The 18,346-nt window shown below is 38.4% G+C and overlaps 1 protein-coding gene across 5 annotated transcripts in view; it reads right to left on the bottom strand.

Moving 5' to 3' along the window:
- Positions 1-432: 432 nt before the first annotated feature.
- LOC113054972 (retinoic acid receptor gamma-A-like) overlaps positions 433-18,346 on the bottom strand; it is a 44,929-nt gene continuing 27,015 nt past the window's right edge. For 4 of the 5 annotated variants that reach the window (XM_026220811.1, XM_026220810.1, XM_026220812.1 and 1 more), the window contains 7 exons: positions 9,797-9,945; positions 7,147-7,288; positions 6,745-6,908; positions 5,702-5,878; positions 4,584-4,788; positions 4,134-4,292; positions 433-3,496 (listed from right to left, as the gene is read on the bottom strand). In XM_026220811.1, coding sequence (XP_026076596.1) covers positions 3,174-3,496; positions 4,134-4,292; positions 4,584-4,788; positions 5,702-5,878; positions 6,745-6,908; positions 7,147-7,288; positions 9,797-9,945 — 1,319 coding nt within the window. In that variant the 3' untranslated portion in view covers positions 433-3,173. Of the gene's footprint in view, positions 3,497-4,133; positions 4,293-4,583; positions 4,789-5,701; positions 5,879-6,744; positions 6,909-7,146; positions 7,289-8,289; positions 8,325-9,796; positions 9,946-18,346 lie in introns of those variants that run through there. The other variant, XM_026220814.1, reaches the window with a different exon arrangement.

The following is an 18,346-nucleotide window of genomic DNA, read 5'->3' as shown; positions in this document are numbered from 1 at the left end:
GTCTGTAATATCATCACTTTGAGGTACAATATCTATAGCAGTAAGATCGATTCCATGAGATATAATTAAATCTAGTGTATGATTAAAACGATGAGTGGGCCTGGAGACATTTTGAAGTCCTCTTCAGTGTGTCCGTCTGCCTCCGGGGCTCTCATTGGCCTTCAGGATCGTGGGTATCTGCACAGAAACATCAAGAACACAAGCACCAGGGAAACAGTGAGTGTGCACTTTACCTTTCGGCTAGTGTAGTATGGACATGTCGGATATGGATTATTTAATTGTTGTAATTTTTTTCAAATTCTTATCTTCAAAATCTGAATATTTCTGATTTCTACTTTTTAATGGATCTTTGATGGTGTGGTAAATTTGTAAAACAAAATCTGCAGTGGCACAGTATACATATATATATAAAAAGAAAAAGGTAGCCAGACATTATGTGGATATATTGTACCCCTGTTTTAGGGATTTTCATTTGCAGGCACAGTAAGATATTTGTAACAATAAGTTGTGAAAGGCATTTGAAATGTTTCTTGCAAGGCACATAACCGAGAGAAATGTTAAAGACAAGAAAAAACAAATTAAAATGGGAAGATGAGACATGGAGAAAAACAAATACAAACAAACTTTTAATGCTGCTTAAAATTATGCTAAAAGGGGTTCATTTTGTAAGAAAGAACACATACGCTGCTTTTGTAAAACCACATATAAAGACTTAGTAGAAAAGACTAATAAACACAAATCAACACAAATAATTTTGTAAAATTAAAAATGTGCATTAAAACACACACTTGTTTATGTATTCCTCTTAGCCTTAAATGCCTTAAAACCCAAAAGAGATACAAAGCCACAAATACAATTACAAATTTAGCAACAAATAAAGCAACTAACCAAACAGATCATACACACATGTTCCAAACCACCATCCTCTACTGCACTAAATGACAAAATACAAGCAAAAAAGATAAACACTATTTAAGAAAGAAAATAAAAAGCAAACATCTCTGATATAAAATCTAAAATATTTAATGTTTAATTCACCACACAGACATTGAGTCTGGAGGAGGAAAAAAAGTATGCCAAAAACATTTGCTCTGATATTTCACAAAAATATTAGCCTGTGACCTTCTTGAATTACACTTTGCCAATGACTGCTACATTTATATTTATACATTTATCAACGTTGAACTGACATAGTTGAAGAGTTAATGCAATTCTAGGGACTTTTATCATATTTCCAGAGACATGGCTATGTTCCCTTGGTAATTGCATTGTGAACATACTGTACACACCATATGTACATGCTGAAACTTAAACTGCAAATTTGTCTTTGGTCTGAAGATCCAAGTATAGAGTCTAGAAGAGATCAAATAAATCTAAGGAGTACCACTGTTTACTGCTGCCGCTGCAGGCCATATTTACCCTGTCACATATCCGGATCAGTGCATTTACACTAAGCTGCTAGACTTATGATCACTGCAGATTTATCCAGCGCACCCTGTGGTAATCATGCATTCATTCTGCTCTAAAATCGTTGGAAAGATCTCATTTTGTAGTCTAAGCATACTTAAATTTCGGCTGATCAATACATTGGTGGTACATACAGACAGACTCCTCCACACTGTGAGAGGATGTTAATATAGAGATAGACAAGGAATTCTGGGAGCAAACACAGTTCATCATGTGCATCACTGACTACAGATAGAACAAAAATCTAACAAGATGAGGATAAATAAGCAATAAATAATAATACAAATAAATGTGCGGCCTATGATGTGTTTGTTTATATTTGAAAATATTTTAAGATAACAGCATTACAAAAAAGGTTGAAAAGTCTGAGATGTCCTTTTGATGCATTCAAATAAAATGGTTTAAAAGTAAATAAAGAGTAGAAAGGTGAAAGCGGAAAAAAAGACACTTTTAAGCATGTAGTATGCAAGTACAAATGCACGCAGCTTACAATCTTAAACCACATGGCTCTATCCCAAATATCTTACAGTACTGCGTCTATATATGCAGCAAACAGAAGCTTATGACTTGTTCTGTAACACTGTTCTGTTTTTTGACGAGGTATAATGTTGTTATCAGTGGTGTGCACACACCTCAGAGAAATGAATGTATTTATAGTCAGTTATTACGAAACTGACAGGAACAGCTTGTGCACACTCATAGTTGCTGAGATGCTCAGCTCATATTTGACTCTCTTTCTTTGTTTAACATATCATCATGTTATTGCTTTTAATACCTAATCATGCAACTCTTCTAGATCCCAGAGTAAAATGTTACATTTCAGCTTTTAATGTTACTTTTTGCTTAACGATATAGCATAGCTGAAGATAAAATATATGTGAATAGTGCATGCACATTCTAATCTATGAGACTAGAAGATCAACCGTTGGTCCTTGATTTGCCCTGAGTGAAATGTTTGGTTTGTAATAATTTAATTTACTCTTTTGTCAATCTAAAAATGTAATTTTACAGTCTTCTAATGCCCAACACCCTAATGCTGGTGTAAGTGTCAATTTCAGACGCAGAGCTGTATGGCTGTGAATTTGGAATATGTCTATAACACATAAAACATACTGAAAGAAACAAAGAGTTGCTGAAAATATACAAAATGAAATATAACTGAGACAATGAAACATCAAGTTACATTATACAGAAAAATGTACATTTTGAAACAGTTTTTAGACCACTGTCATGTATGTGGTTGTTTGCCTTTTTTTCATCATTGATCAATTCTGCATGTGCATCCATATACAGTCATGAAAAATATTTCCCTTACACAACAAGGCTTTGGGATGCATTCTCAAATATTTGGCATCTCCAAATAAAGTACAAAAAATGCTTACAACAAGTAACTTCCAGATATGGCACGATGGTGTATCATTCTCTGGTCTTGCACTCTCTCTTCCCTCTGTTCAGTTAGTCACACCGTCTGAAGTAACAGTGCTGGCACGTTCTTGAGGTTTTCTCTTTTAATGATCCATTTCTTCTCTTCTGCTTTTGGATAGTTGAGGGAAACCTTTGTTTTATTTTTTGTCATATGAAGGTTATATTTTTGAGTCATTATGAAGAAAGTAAATGTTGTTTGTTTGACTGAATGAATCTGTTCGTAGCAACTGATCAGGTGTCTGATATCAAATGTTTGTGGCTGTTGTCTGTATGTCCAGCGGTCACTGTGCTCTTCCTGCCGCACTCGTTCTAGCTCCGCCCATGTCCACTTGCAGGAGTCCCCATTCCTCATCCTCACTGTCCCCTGCTTGGTCCCGTCCCTCCTCCACACACTCATCATCCTCATCTTCTTCATCCTCCAGAGCAGATTCCTCATCCCTCTCTTGTTTGATGGCCTGGATGGCGGGAGGTGGCAGGGGGGCCGAAACAGCATCTTTAGAGTCAGATTTCTCTTCAAAGATCTCAGGGTTCTCCAGCATCTCTCTGATCAGAGGCGGCATGGGGCCTGGGATCTCCATCTTTAAAGTGATGGCTCGCTCCGCTCCTGAACACACACACAAAGATAATCATCTTCATGGTTTGTGGTTTTAATCTCTTCATTTAGGTCCATATTTTACATATGTATCATTGGTGTGTAGTAAAGGTGTTCTCAGGTCTCAGGCCTGACCCAAATTGGCCCAAGTCACTTCTTGGATCCCACATGCATGAAATAATAAACAAATAATGGAAAGTTGGCATATTTTAAAAGATCTTGGGTCTTTTGGGGTCCATTTGGCAAAATTACCTGAGATTTAAAGCTACTAATGTCAATTCCCAGACAGCAACATAGTGTCAGCCCAGATCCGGCCCACATCTGGCCCGCATTAAATCCATGCGGGCCAGATGTGGGCCAAATCTGGACCGAAACTGCTTGCTGTCAGGGTTGTAACCCGTGTCTGAGGCATTCCTCAGAATTTTGGACCTGAACCTTCTTGAGTCTTCGGTCGGACCTCGTATTTTCAGATCTAAGCCGATCCATGAAGACTTCTAGCGTGTACATTAATAGAGTTTGCATCTAGTTGAAGTCAGATAGTACCACTAGGTGGTGCTCTCAGCAGTTATCAACTCGGTGAGTGCACTTGAAACATATCACAATGTCAATTTACAAGACTTTATCGCATTTTTCATACTTTGTAGCGTACCTTTGGTGCTGATGCCTCTGAGGTCAGTGACCTTCATCAACATTCGTGGGAACATGTGAGGTTTGTTGGGGCGTCGGCGGCGAGCGTAGATCTTTAACGCCTCTAGCAGAGGCTCCTGTAGCTGGTCCACCCGATGAGGTTCCTCCAGGTCCATGCGGTCTACTCATTCAGAGAGGCATGACATGTCAGTTAGAGTTCAATCACAGACAGGCATGAGAGTCGAAATGTTTATGAAAGGAGCAGGACAACCATAGCAGCTACAGCTGAAGGTGCAAAGATCAAAACGTCACTCCGAGATAAGGTAAGCACACCATAGAACTTACTTACTCAAAAGATTTTAACTATATCAGCTATTTACTGTTAACCCAAGTCATAATTTCCTATTGTAATTGAGTATTTGATCTACAAGGAGTCGAAGAAATAAAGGACCACACTGAGAGACAGCAGTACCTCCGCAGATGAGGCAGATGGCGCTAAGGAGCCCTGTCTCTGTGTCGTCCATCTCCAGAGGCAGGAGCTGCCCGGCGAAAGCAAACACCAGGTCTGTGAGTGGACCGAAGCCAGCGTTGTGCATCTGTGTTCTGTTGAGGGTCAGTCCATCCGAGAAGGTCATAGTGTCCTGTTCTGGTGTGTAGCGAGTACAAATCCGTAACATCTGTAAAGTTGAATTCCACAATTAAGAAAAATAAAAAAACTACCATGCACGGTCTCTCTTTTTTCTTCTCATAATCCCACGTCATGTGAACTGAATTTCTAAAGGCCCATCCATGCTGCACAGACAGACGTAGACCAAAGCCAAAAGTCACCATATTACAGTATGTCACCTCTCAGACATTCCAAGAACCAACAAACAATCGCAGACAAACGCCAGCAGACACTGAAAGGAGGAACATACTGATCCGATAAAAATCTGTCAAACGTGTCTGTTGCCACTTGTCCGCATCTGTCCATGCCACATGAATCAGCCTTAAGGGATAGTTCACCTAAAAGAGAAAATTCTGTCATCATTTACTGCTGGACACACACAAATGTTTTGAAAAATGTTATGGAAGTCAATGGCTACCGTCAACTGCAACCTCATTCTTCAGAATTCAGCAGAAGAAAGAAACTCGGAACAAGTGTAGAGAGAGAGAGAGAGAGAGAGAGCAAGCGAGCAAATGATGACAGAATTTGGATTCTTTTGGTGAACTGTCCCTAAGATGTTGCTTCTGTTGTAGTAAAATGTAAAACTTAGAACCATACATTCTACCCACTTTCAATGTGCTGCTACATCTATTCTTTCAATGCAAGAATACAAAGAAACTTTGTTGTATATTCCAGGTTGTTGATGCGTGGGAACAGAGCGGTCTCGAGTCTGACGGAGGAGCTCCAGAACGATAGAAGGAGGAGTGTCGACAGCGTTAGACGAGAGAGGACCAGGTCTGGACTTTATTTTGTGTTTTGGTTCTGTTTGCATTTATTTTATTATTAAAGTTTTATTTAGATGTTCACCGGTTCCCGCCTCCTTCTTCCCATGACTATGAACTGTGTTACATTGATTATATGCATATAGTTTTTGTTGTATTTACCAGTATATCAAGGCAGGCAGATTTCAGTAAGGTGATCTGGTCTGCAATGGTGAGTGAAGTAAAACCTGGCAGACGTTTAGCAAACTCCACAATCTTTATAATGCACTTTGTGGAGAGCTCACTGAACTTATCCCACAGCCCAAGATCCAGCTGAACCCTATGATCCGCACTGGAATTCTGAAACAGAGAGAAAAACAGGAAAAGGTTTTAGTATTACTGGTTACATTTCAGTTTTGACTAGCCAGATGAAAATTGAGACTATTCACAATGCACATGCTGTATCTGTAATGCATTTCTGACTCGACATTCACATGAATAATATCTACAATGCAGTCTTGACTAATGAAAATCCCAGGCTCATATATCCATTATTCACAAGTTTAATTTAGATTTTATTTCAAACTAGTGATCATTTATTTTATCTGTCTATTTGCAAAAAAGTTAGGCATAATAGCATACAGATGGTGCTAAAATTATACTTTCATTTGGCGCTGTAAGCACTCATGAAGCATTTATTGTATGTAACATGCATAACTCATTGTATGTCATGTACTGTGCTGTGTCAGTTTTATGTTGTGTACTCGCCATGTCATGCTTGTCCAAGATCAATTTCTCTAAAATGGGACAATAAAGTATTCATTCATACATTCAGTGCAGTGAATGTCCATATTTCATTTTACAGACAGAGATAGATAGATAGATAGATAGATAGATAGATAGATAGATAGATAGATAGATAGATAGATAGATAGATAGATAGATAGATAGATAGATAGATAGATAAAACTGGGACTAGTCACAGCATAAGATGTAACTAGTCCCTCCCACTTCACCCCCCTCCTTCTTTCATTTTATCCTAAAATCTTGATGCAGGACAAAAAGTGGATTTGTTATCCCAATTAAACCACTGTTAATGTGGTTCAATAGATGTGCAATGCTATTAGCATGATGTGTCCACACAGTCCTGCTCCTGCTAGTGATTATTAGCTGACTGACAGAAGGAAGTATGTGTGAAGATGAGTGTGTGAGAGCTCAGGACTCACAGTTGTGTATTTCCCGAGCTGACAGAGTGAAGGGAAGGTTTCCCTGTGTGCTTTGCTGACTTTATTAACAAGTTCTTCCAGTTCTCCACTCAGCTCATAGCTTTCCGGAAGAACCACCTCTTCTTTTATGTCCTTCTTTTTCTTATTCCTGTCATTTCGGACCGCTTAAAAATAAAGACAAATACAAAAAATACAAAATGAACCAACCATGCAGCATTCATGGAAAACAACAACAACAATAAATGCTCCTTGTGTAGTATAGCTACTTTTAGGTTTTGTTCATGCCAGCAACCTCAAAACAAGATATTTTGCCACTACTCTTAAATACAACTTGCATGTCTTTATTGGTTGTGTGGACTGAGAACAGTATAGCTGGTGATAAGCCACTGCTTTGACTCTTACCTTCCTTAGACATGCCAACCTCAAAGCACTTCTGCAGCCGGCAGTACTGACAGCGATTTCGTGTCACCTTGCTGATCTGGCAGTTTTTGTCTCTGTGGCAGGTGTACACCATGTTCTTCTGGATACTGCGACGGAAAAATCCCTGATACGGAGATAAGGGAGAGAGACAGAAACACAAAAATATAAACTGGAAATAAAGGGAAGTTCATGATTCATTTTTGAACTCTAAAATAAAAGGCTCTGTGATTTCACGAAGCTTAGATTATGGAAATTACTCAGAATGTTGTTTAATAGAGAACTAACTTTATTAACTTCAACAGAGCAATCAGCAGAGGGCACTAAAGAGTAGATGTTTGAATGAAAACAAAGGTCTTGATCTTGGCAGGAACACTAGATGGCAGCACTTCATTGCATTTGCCTAGTTTTATGCATGTGTTGTGATATAATGTTATTACATGTAATAGACATGTCTTATTTGTCAAAATCTTTAGAGTAAGCTGAATTTGCCATATATATATATATTTTCCCACTATGGGGTTGAAACATGATTAATATTAGAGAATGCATGCTCAGGTTTTGTTTTGTGTATTTGAGTACTGTGCACTTATAAAAGTGAAACAACCACGTCATGTTTAGAAGTGCATTTTACATTGGCCTTTTTGAAGTTTGTCTAAAAAAAAAACTAACAAATAACACTCTTCATAATTTTTTTTTTTAGTATTATCTTAGGTGAAAATTCTACTTTCATATTATAGTTAATTTAGGTTTTATTCATGGCAAAAAATAAAAATAAAAATAAAAACTTACTATTATGTTGACCTAATGTCAACCTCTTCTGAAGAGAGGCACATGAAGACAAAAGTAATCCAAATGATATTTAACAGTAATCCAAGATTATGAAGATCCATACAAAACACAGGGTAACAAAAGCAGCATACACAATTAAAGGTGCAATAGATGATTGTTTTTTTGCTTTTGTTTTGTTACTGGTTGAAAGTTTCTTCACATCCCGATAGCAATCATTAAGTTAAGTGGTTTACATTTATTTATTTGTATTTATATATTCTGTGGAAGGCGTAGGACCAAGAAATCTACGTTCAATCAAAACACTTCAGTCCGAGCATTTTAAATATAGCTACCTACCTGTCAACGTATGTATCTGCATACCTCTGCGCACCCTGTTCACGCAGACAGAATACATCATTAGCGCATACACGCACGCTGTGCAGACAGAGCTAGAATGGCAGACAAACATCAACAACATCTTCCTTCCTTCCACATATTTTCTATGTCTTACTGAGTTAACACAACCGATTCAGATGACCAACTCGAGCTGTCAATGAACTATGTTCCAATCGATATGATCCCTATACCTTGTTCATTGCTCCCTACTCCCTGAACAGGGGTTTATTTCATGTTAAATATGTTGTCTCTAGTATTCTGGTTTGTGAGTTTAGGGGGCGTGGCTTTGGACAGCGATTGCAGGGAGGGTGGGACGTTCACTTTCAGTGCTTGCAGGCTAATGTTAGCATTTTCCAAGATCTCCTATTGCACCTTTAATAATTGGCCGCAAACTGAACTGAAAGGGGAACTTATGTAGGATAAGATAACGAGGGAAAGAGAGATGAGGATGATAACTAATCAAACACAGGTGACCTGAATTAACTAATCAAAGGACGACAGAAACCAAATGAAAACACCAAAGAATTCCATTACTGTGACAGTACTCCCCCCTCCGGCCAGACACGACTTTGTGCCATAACAAAAACAAAGGAGGGATGGAGGGGACTAAGGAGGAGGACATAGGAGGTGGATGACCAAGGTGGTGTTGACAGAGGGAGGAACCATGGCGGATCAGACAGAGAGAGTAGCCAGGATGGAGACAGGAGGAGCCAGACAGGACCCAGACTGTAACCAGCATGATGGCCCACTGTCGAGCCGATGGAGGGAGGAGCCATGGTGGAGGAATGGCTGATGACTCCAGGGAGCCGACCAACAATGGCTGAGAAGGTGAGAGAGGAGCCCGGGCAGTGGAGAGGATCCAGGGGGCCCAGGTGAGCAGATGGCTCAGGTGACCGAGGCATAGGTGGGGATCCAGTCACCCGAGGTGGAGCCGGAGCAACAGAGGACCAAGGTGAAGCTGGAGGGAGGGAAGAGCCCGAACGAGGCGGTGGAACAGATCGACGAGGTGCAGCTGGAGGATTGGAGTCACGCTCTTGTGAAGGGAGGCGCATGAAGATGAAGATAATCCAAATAACATTTAATATAATCCAAGATGATGAAGATTCATAGAAAACACAGGGTAACACAAGCAGCACACACTGCTAATAACTAGCTGCTAACTGAACTGAAAGAGGAACTTAAATAGAGTGAGATAATGAGCGACAGACAGGTGAGGATGATAACTAACCAAACACAGGTGAACTGAATTGACTAATCAAAGGACAGCAGGAACTAAATGAACTGGGGTGAGCTAAATGAACCATGACTGTGACACCTACAGTACATTAAGTAAAATTTTGGCTTGGTCCAAACAAAATATGCTGTTTAAGTATTGTGTACAGTATGATCTTATTAAAATAAATAATATTTATTTGTTTATGGATGTCTGTCTTTGGGTAAAACAACAACAACAACAACAAATCCATACCTTGCAGCCTTCACAAGAGCTGACCCCATAATGGTAGCCAGAAGATTTGTCCTGGCACACAAAGCAGGGTTTATAGACACGAGGAGGAGGGGGTGGAGAAGGAGAACTGGGAACCATCTCCTCTGAGCTTGTGCTCTGGGTCTCCACCGCTGCGGAAATCAAAAAGAAAAAGAACAGATGATTAGTGGTGATTACTAAGGTGATTACCTTCTACCCCCACAGACAAATTATGCACTGAAAACATCACTCTTGAAATTTAAAAAAATCTATTTATACTTTAAACGACCCCCCTCCACCCCTCTTCCCTGAATAACTGTTTAGAGTAAGCCTTTGCCTTGGCTAAGTTCATTATTTAGTAATGCTGCATCATCAAAGCCTATGAATAAATTGGAATGGGTTGCCATTTGAAAGAATATCAAGAATGAACGAGCGGAATACTGAATGGATGATGATTGAAGTTGTCAAATGCATTAGGAAGCCTCTGCCCAGGGGTATGAGCTGGAAGATAAATAATATGTGAGAACATTGAGGAGCAGAGGTGTTGGAAAAAATGAACACCAGGACAGATGAATGAATTGATAATATGCTTTGACTGACACCTCAGCAAATGTTCAACTTGCTGTCACACACCCAAATGCTACAACAGTCAGATTCATAAACACCCTGGACACCAGCCATACAGACACAGACATATAATCTAACACGGTTTGCCCAATTTAAACACCACCGTGTGGATTCAGTGATATATATTTTGCATAAAGTGCACGCTGTCACTCGGTTCAACTTTCACCTCTAGAGACCCTCTCTCCCCTCATGCTCTTGTTTCCTGGACCCTAAATTCCTCAGGCCTGGATGACTGGCTTTTTACTAGAGGTCCAGTCTCAAGATCGCCCGTAAATCCCATCTGTGGTCTGAGCAAGGCCTGAGCTGCAGTTTATTGGCAGCGAGTCACCTTGCTCAGCCATTCACTCCAGCAGCAGCTGTCCCCTCACTCTCCATGAGAGAAAAACAGCTAAAACGGGGTCTTCAGAACCCCACAGAGGCATCCCTTCCCCCTCCTCCTACTGAATGGAGCGGATCCCCTAAACATGCCTCTCATTCTCTCTTTCTCATCCTCCCCATATATTCACTGCACGTTTAACAAGAGCAAAATGAGAGAAGGTATAGAAGAGAAATCTCATAAAGAATCAGGGGGGCTGGGGGAGGAGAGCTGGGAGAGACAGATGAAGAGTTTGTGAGAGAGGGTGAATTTGACTTTGACCTTGGCTTTGACAGCAGCTTTGGCTTCTCAAGACTTGAACGTGAACCGAGGGTCACATAAATACTGCCAGTGATCTAATCACAACCTCAGCTGAGATCAAATGTGCAATATTGATGATGTGACATTTGGCAAACTATGAAAGGATGCTTCATTCCCAAACACCACAGAAATCTGTATTAGAGACATTCCAAAGTCACAACCCATTTATATTTTTATTTATTATATTTTATTTTTTATCTTTTTGCTCACAGCAGATATTCAAACTTTAAAATATATGGACCTCATTCTGGGTAGATGCCCTAAATAATTTGACTGGAATTAGAACAAAGCCGTGAGAGGAAAAATTACAGACCCAAATCATAAAACCAAAGCAGAACACATTTCTGTGTAAATTGTTTATAAAGCTATTTTTTTTGCATAGACTGATGCATTTAGTTAATATACCTTTAAAAAAAAATACAAAAACTACACTACACAAACATTGATAAAAAAAAAATTCAGTTTTTAAAATTCATAAATCAACTGATCGTTCTATCAATCAATCGATCTTAAGCTAAACAGTCTTTTAGAATGATTTCTGGAAGATCATGTGACACTGAATAATGGAGTAATGATGAAAATTCAGCTTTTCATCACAGGAAAAAATTACATTTTAAAATATATTCAAATAGAAAACAGTCATTTCAAATTGTAGAACATATTATACGGCATTGAATTGAATTATTGTAGTCTATTGTGTAACATATTTTCTTATAATTAAAGTGGGTGTTCACACAGGACATTCTTGTGTTCACATACAGACATAATGGAACATGATGCAGGGTCACAAGACACATTTTTACAAGTTGAACTAATATTAACTTTAACAGCATCTTTAAAAAGCAATAATCATTGCACACTAGGCTGAAAATTACATCTCTCTGGTACATGTGTATATAGATTCACCAAAAAATAAATACAATAAATAAAGATAAATAAAGAACGAATGCATAGTCCTTGTAACATTATGTTATTTTGTTTTGTGAGTGTGCGTGTGTTTGTGTATGTGTAGTTCTGGCATGCATATCAACACTTCTAGGTCTCTAAAATGCTGATAGACATAGTTCTTACACGTAATGTTCTGTGAAACACAAGGCAGAGGGTGATGGGCGAGTGAGTGGGTGAGAATGCAACCTGATCACTGTGTTTATGTAGTAACTTAGGCTGAATTGGCTTTATGTGTTTATAAGGCAGAAATGCTTGAGTGACATAGACCGGCTCTTAAAACATCCAGCTCCATTTGTGCTGAAGGAGTGGAAACCTGGCGCCACCAGAGAAATGACTGACAGACAGAAAGGGGAGAGAGAAGGAATGCTGTTCTGTTCCCATTCCATTTTCTTTCCTTGTTATGTTGGACATGCTAGCTTTGACTAGCGGAGAATTTGGTCGTAAAGTAAAGCAGGTGGACTATTCAGAAGAAACAGTTAAACAAACAAAATCATTATTGTCTAAATTGGCACTTGATTCCACAATAAATTCTGCTTAATCATTGTTTTGTAAATGGGATTGAATTATATTTATTAAATTTAGACTTGCTTCCATTTACAGGAGTCATATGATGTGATTTCAAATTTTCCTTTCTCTTTAAAGTATTACAAGCTCTTGGTGCATAAAGAAAATTTGTAAAGTTGCAAAGACTAAAGTCTCAAATCCAAAGAGATATTGTTTATAAAAGTTAAGATCATGTTTATATCACGTTTATAATGGGTTTGTATGTTTAAGTTTTGTCGCTCCGGCCGGACAGGGCATTACGATGCTTTTTTTTAAAGATCATGATTTTGTGTATTTGGTGTAACAGAATATGTTGACATGCTTTAATGTTTAAAAAACACATAATTTTTCAAATAATGTACATTTTGGTAGGTTCTCTATGCCCCGCCTCTCTCAAATGTAGCGATTTCTACAAAGTCCCTCCTTCTGACAAGCACAGTTAGTTTTATCATCAGTTCAAGCCCGAAAGGGGAACAGAGTAGCATGACAGACTCAGTGATGAAGCTTGTATGTGTTTGCAGTACACAAGCCACAGACGTTAAGACAGCTGACTACACTGTGTGACCCTATCTCTCTCTCTCTCTCTCTCTCTCTCTCTCTCTCTCTCTCTCTCTCTCGTGCACACACACACACACGCACACAGACACACAACATGCAAAACAACGCATTTGAACATTCAATAGCAAATACTTAAACTGATAACAAAACATACTTAGCTGATTCAGAAGCGCCAGATTGTTGTAGCAAAGTCAGAATGACCTCCTCTCCTAGGTTCACAAAACAGTCGTCCATAAAATGTGTTGCTGTTCTGTTGTAAGTAATCTTAAAGTTTCTTAAATGCATCTACTCTCAGAAAACCAAATAAAGTACTTTTCTTTCTCCTAGAAACACACACATCTCTCTGACACGACTGCTGCATCGCTAAATGTTTACTGAAACCACAACTTCTTTCTTTGCGTGAACATTTGGGCGGCATTACGCAGATATTTCCACATAGTGATTTAGAGGTTGGGGGCGTGTTTGAATGAGCCATTTTAGGGGTGTGTGGCAGAGTTTTACCTTTTATAAAGAATATCTCTTTGGATTTGAGACTTTAAATATCTTCTTTATGCACCAAGATCCTGAACATTTTCAAATTGAAATTGCATCATATGACCCCTTTAAGAGGCATAACATTCCCGTTACACGCTTGAGGTATTCGGCCAATCACAATGTACTGAATAGCTGGCCAATCAGACCACACCGCTCTTTTCAGACCGATGAGCCTTGAAAAAATAATCAAGTTTCAGAAGGCGGAGCAAAGAGGAGAAACAATGTACAGTATGTGGAAAATAATGTTTTTTTTTTTTTTTTTTAATTTACCTTAAACCGCATAAACACATTTACACAGAAAGAAACTGATTTACAGTAGGTGTATGTTCTCAGGCCATATTTCTGCAGATTACTGTATGTCCACACTGTTTATAGACAATAAGCACAATGTAAAGTGATGCAGGTTTTATCAGTTAAGGATTTGAGGTCTTCATCTTGACCAGACAGGTTTTCTCTGCTGGCTCAGATTGTGTTTGGAGGGACATGGACTCGCTGACGGAAACACTTTAATTCATATCTTCCAGCAACCTCAGCAACACCAACAGGTGACCACGGTCTCTCTGACATCTTCAGAAAGAAGCAAGTTGTCACTTTATAGAAAAACATCACGTAATGCAGCATGTTGCCTGATCATGTCTATCAAGTGCCTGATGTTGTTTTATTTTTTATTTAATGAATTAGATGTAGATTTAGACATGACTACATTTGAATATATTTGTACAAATTTTCAATGATTCCAGTCAGTACAAATACTTATACTGATATTTAATATTGTACATGAGCAATGTTAAGTTTTCAATACATTTTCAATAAATTAATACTGTATGTGTACACTCTACATACAAGTTTAGATGGCCTAGTTTTTCCAGTAGGTAAGTCCAGGTCATAGAGTTAAAAAATGATCATGTGTCAAGCCACAATTCATGTCACGGCTGCACTTTATTTCACAGTACATTACACGCACTTAACGGTGTACTCACCCAAGAAATAAATATATGTAAATGTAAAAAATACCGAGATCACTGTCAAAATCACTCATGTGTTATATATGGCCAATATATTTTGGATTTAATCACACACAACTAGTGGTTTGCAGACTGAGAGAAGAGAGATGAATGCCTGATTGAACTGCATGATTGAGTCACAGCTCAAAGGTGTTCATATAGCTTAATGTTTTTTACTCCAATTGTGAGCAAAGGCATATTATTCAATAGAATTCATCAAACTATAGAGCAAACACAAAGCTTTTCATATAGGAGGGAAGAAGAAAACTTAGGGAAACTCTGTAATAGTTGTGTGGAGCTGTTTGAATAGCTTTTTTTTGTCAAATGCTGACACAATACATTTTACTGGCTTTCTGCATTAATTTGTAACGTGTAACATTTGCTGACATTTCTTATCATTAAATCCTCATTTATTTGCTTATTGTACTTTTGCATAACTTCTCATATGAAATGATGTAATGGTAATCATCAGTGGAGTGCTGTGATTTATCCCAGCATGGCTGATTGCAGACAGGGAAACGGCCTGGATGAATGGACTATCAGAGGGCTAACACACACACAGACATACACGCATTCACATCTACAATCACACCTACAGACAATTTAATGTCTCCAATTTACCTATGCAGCATGTCTTTGTATTGTGTACAGACTTTTCCCCTTCCCTGGCATTTCACAGCTTAGAAAAAACCCTCCCAAATATTTCAGGTTTGAAAACATAATGCTTGATCCTGTGGACTAAGCCGATTCTTGTATTTTACATTCACAAGAGACACACATAACAAAAGCCACAGTCTTTGGCTAGACTAATAGCTCATTTAATCATCTAACAAACTGTGCTCGAGCCAAACCAGCACCTGTGTGAAACTACACTACGCCTTTGACTGCTGTGACCCATTCAGTATACAATAGGTCAGACTTAAACTGACACTCATATATATAAATCTTTTATTTAACCAATATACAGGTGCTTCTCAATAAATTACAATGTCGTGGAAAAGCTCATTTATTTCTGTAATTCAACTCAAATTGTGAAACTTGTGTATTAAATAAATTCAATTATCACAGACTGAAGTAGTTTGAGTCTTTGGTTCTTTTAATTGTGATGATTTTGGCTTAACAAAAACCCACCAATTCACAATCTACTTTATAAGACCAAAAAAAAAAGTCAATTGTTGGGCTTCTGGAAAGTATGTTCATTTACTGTACATGTACTCAATACTTGGTAGGGGCTGCTTTTGCTTTAATTACTGTCTCAGTTCAGCGTGTCATGGAGGTGATCAGTTTGTGGCACTGCTGAGGTGGTCTAGAAGCCCAGGTTTCTTTGACAGTGGTCTTCAGCTCATCTGCATTGTTTGGTCTCTTATTTCTCATCTTCTTCTTGACATTATCCCATAGATTCTCTGTGGGGTTCAGGTCTGGAGAGTTTGCTGACCAGTCAAGCACACCAACACATGGTCATTTAACCAGTCAGTTCCCAGATGTGTCTAGTTTTCCCTCCCCATGTGTTCCATGTCCCCGTTAATTATGTTATTCCATGCACCTGTCTGCCCTTCGTTATCCTGTCTTTAAATACCCATGTCTGTTCAGTCTGTGTTTGTTGGGTCTACAAACCACATACGTGTGTCTTCCTCAGTATTCCATGTTGGATTTACCCTGTGTTGGATTAAATAAAGTCTTATTTCACTTATCCTTGGCTCTGTGTTCCTTCCGGGCAGTGTATAGCGACACAGATGACATTGCAAACCAAATCATCACAGACTGTGGAAACTTAACACTGGACTTCAAGCAAATTATGACTTTCTCACCCTTCCTCCAGACTCTAGGACCTTGGTCTCCAAATTAAATACAAAACTTGCTCTCATCTGAAAAGAAGACTTTTGACCACTGGACAACAGTCCTTAGGCCAGGTAGGACGCCTCTGACGTTGTCTGTGGTTCAGTAAATCTCTTGACACGTCTGTGTGTGGTGGCTCTTGATTCCTTAACCCCAGCTTCAGTCCATTCCTTGTGAAGTTCACTCAAGTTCTTGATTTTGCTTGACAATCCTCATACGGCTGCAGTTCTCTCAGTTGGTTGTGCATCTTTTTCTTCTACACTTTTTCCTTCCACTCAACTCTCTGTTAACATGCTTGGATACAGCACTCTGTGAACAGCCAGCTTCTTTGGCAATGAGTGTTTGTGTCTTACCCTCCTTGTGAAGGGTGTCAGTGATTGTCTTCTGAACAACTGTCAGATCAGCAGTCTTCCCCATGATTATGTAGCCTAGTGAACCAAACTGAGAAACCATTTTGAAGGCTCAGGAAACCTTTTGCGGGTGTTTTGAGTTGATTGACTGATTGACATGTCATCATATTCTAATTTGAGTTAATTTTTGTAAAATGTAAGCCAAAATCATCACAATTAAAAGAACAAAAGACTTAAACTACTCCAGTCTGTGTGCATTTAATTTATTTAATACAAGTTTCACAATTTGAGTTGAATTACAGAAATAAATAAATGAACTTTTCCACGACATTCTAATTAATTGAGAAGCACCTGTATAGTCATTACTGAGCATTATTCATTGGCTGACAAATTTCTGCAAGACATTTCCATAGACCTTTTAAGATCTTCAATTCTATTTTTGCACTGATTATTTTTATCTTTTGGATTAACATATAAACTAAAGGGTCAATCCATCTCAAGTGGTCCAATGGTCACTTAAGCAGTGTTTTTTTTTTTATGATTACATTTAAAGTATTGTATTTTCCTTACTTTTTATCTTTTTTCATCTTTGTTTCATGGCGCGCAAAAAAAATTTGGGTTGCACACTGTCCTCCAACAAAAAACAACCCTATAGGTAGTTCATGCAAGCACCTTATTACAACTTATATTTACGTTTTAAAGTTTAGTGCCCTCTAGCGGTTTGTGTTTATTTAAATGCAATTTGTGGACTTTTTACATGGTCCAACCCAATCTCACAGCAATTTGTACATATTTTACTAGGTGGCTAATTCCTCTGAGTTTGTGTAAATGACCACACCTAACCCGCCCCTAAAGCTGCCCTCACAGAAATCATGCAAAATCATGATTTACAGTGCATATACATTTATGAGCATGTGCTTTCTCTGGGATCGAACCCATGATCGCATATGGTCATATAATGTGATGCTCTACCAACTGAACTATATGAAATCTGAAATATTATGCAGACAAAAGAGTACAAAGCATCAATATGAAAGGGCCCTGTTGCTGATAGGGGCACAATTGTAGTATAAGCTCTAATGTGTCGCATTTCAGGGTTTTTGACAAATGTCCTATGCTGGCATATTGGTTGGAGGACATGTTGTTTGGGTTATGTTTATTTAAATTTGCAATACCAATACATAGAGGTTTGATTTGATTTGATTTATTTGACAATTTTTTTAAAAATAAAATACATCTTTGCATCAAACAGTGAAAGAAACAGAGTCAGGATAACACAATAAATCCCTAGGGCTTATTTCCATTGGCGTCCTGAGTAAATTTTTTTTTTTTTTATAAAATGTGGTTAAGGATGTAAACCATGGCTTTAGCTTACAGAAAAGTGTCCGTTTATGAAACATCAAGGAACAACTAAGCATAAACATTAACTAACATCTCCCCCAGATCATTTGCGGACATGGACCAACACATTCTTTCT

The sequence above is a fragment of the Carassius auratus genome, chromosome 36, assembly GCF_003368295.1.
Source record: "Carassius auratus strain Wakin chromosome 36, ASM336829v1, whole genome shotgun sequence".
Taxonomy (NCBI): domain Eukaryota; kingdom Metazoa; phylum Chordata; class Actinopteri; order Cypriniformes; family Cyprinidae; genus Carassius; species Carassius auratus.
This window is presented reverse-complemented; position numbering and strand designations above follow the sequence as displayed.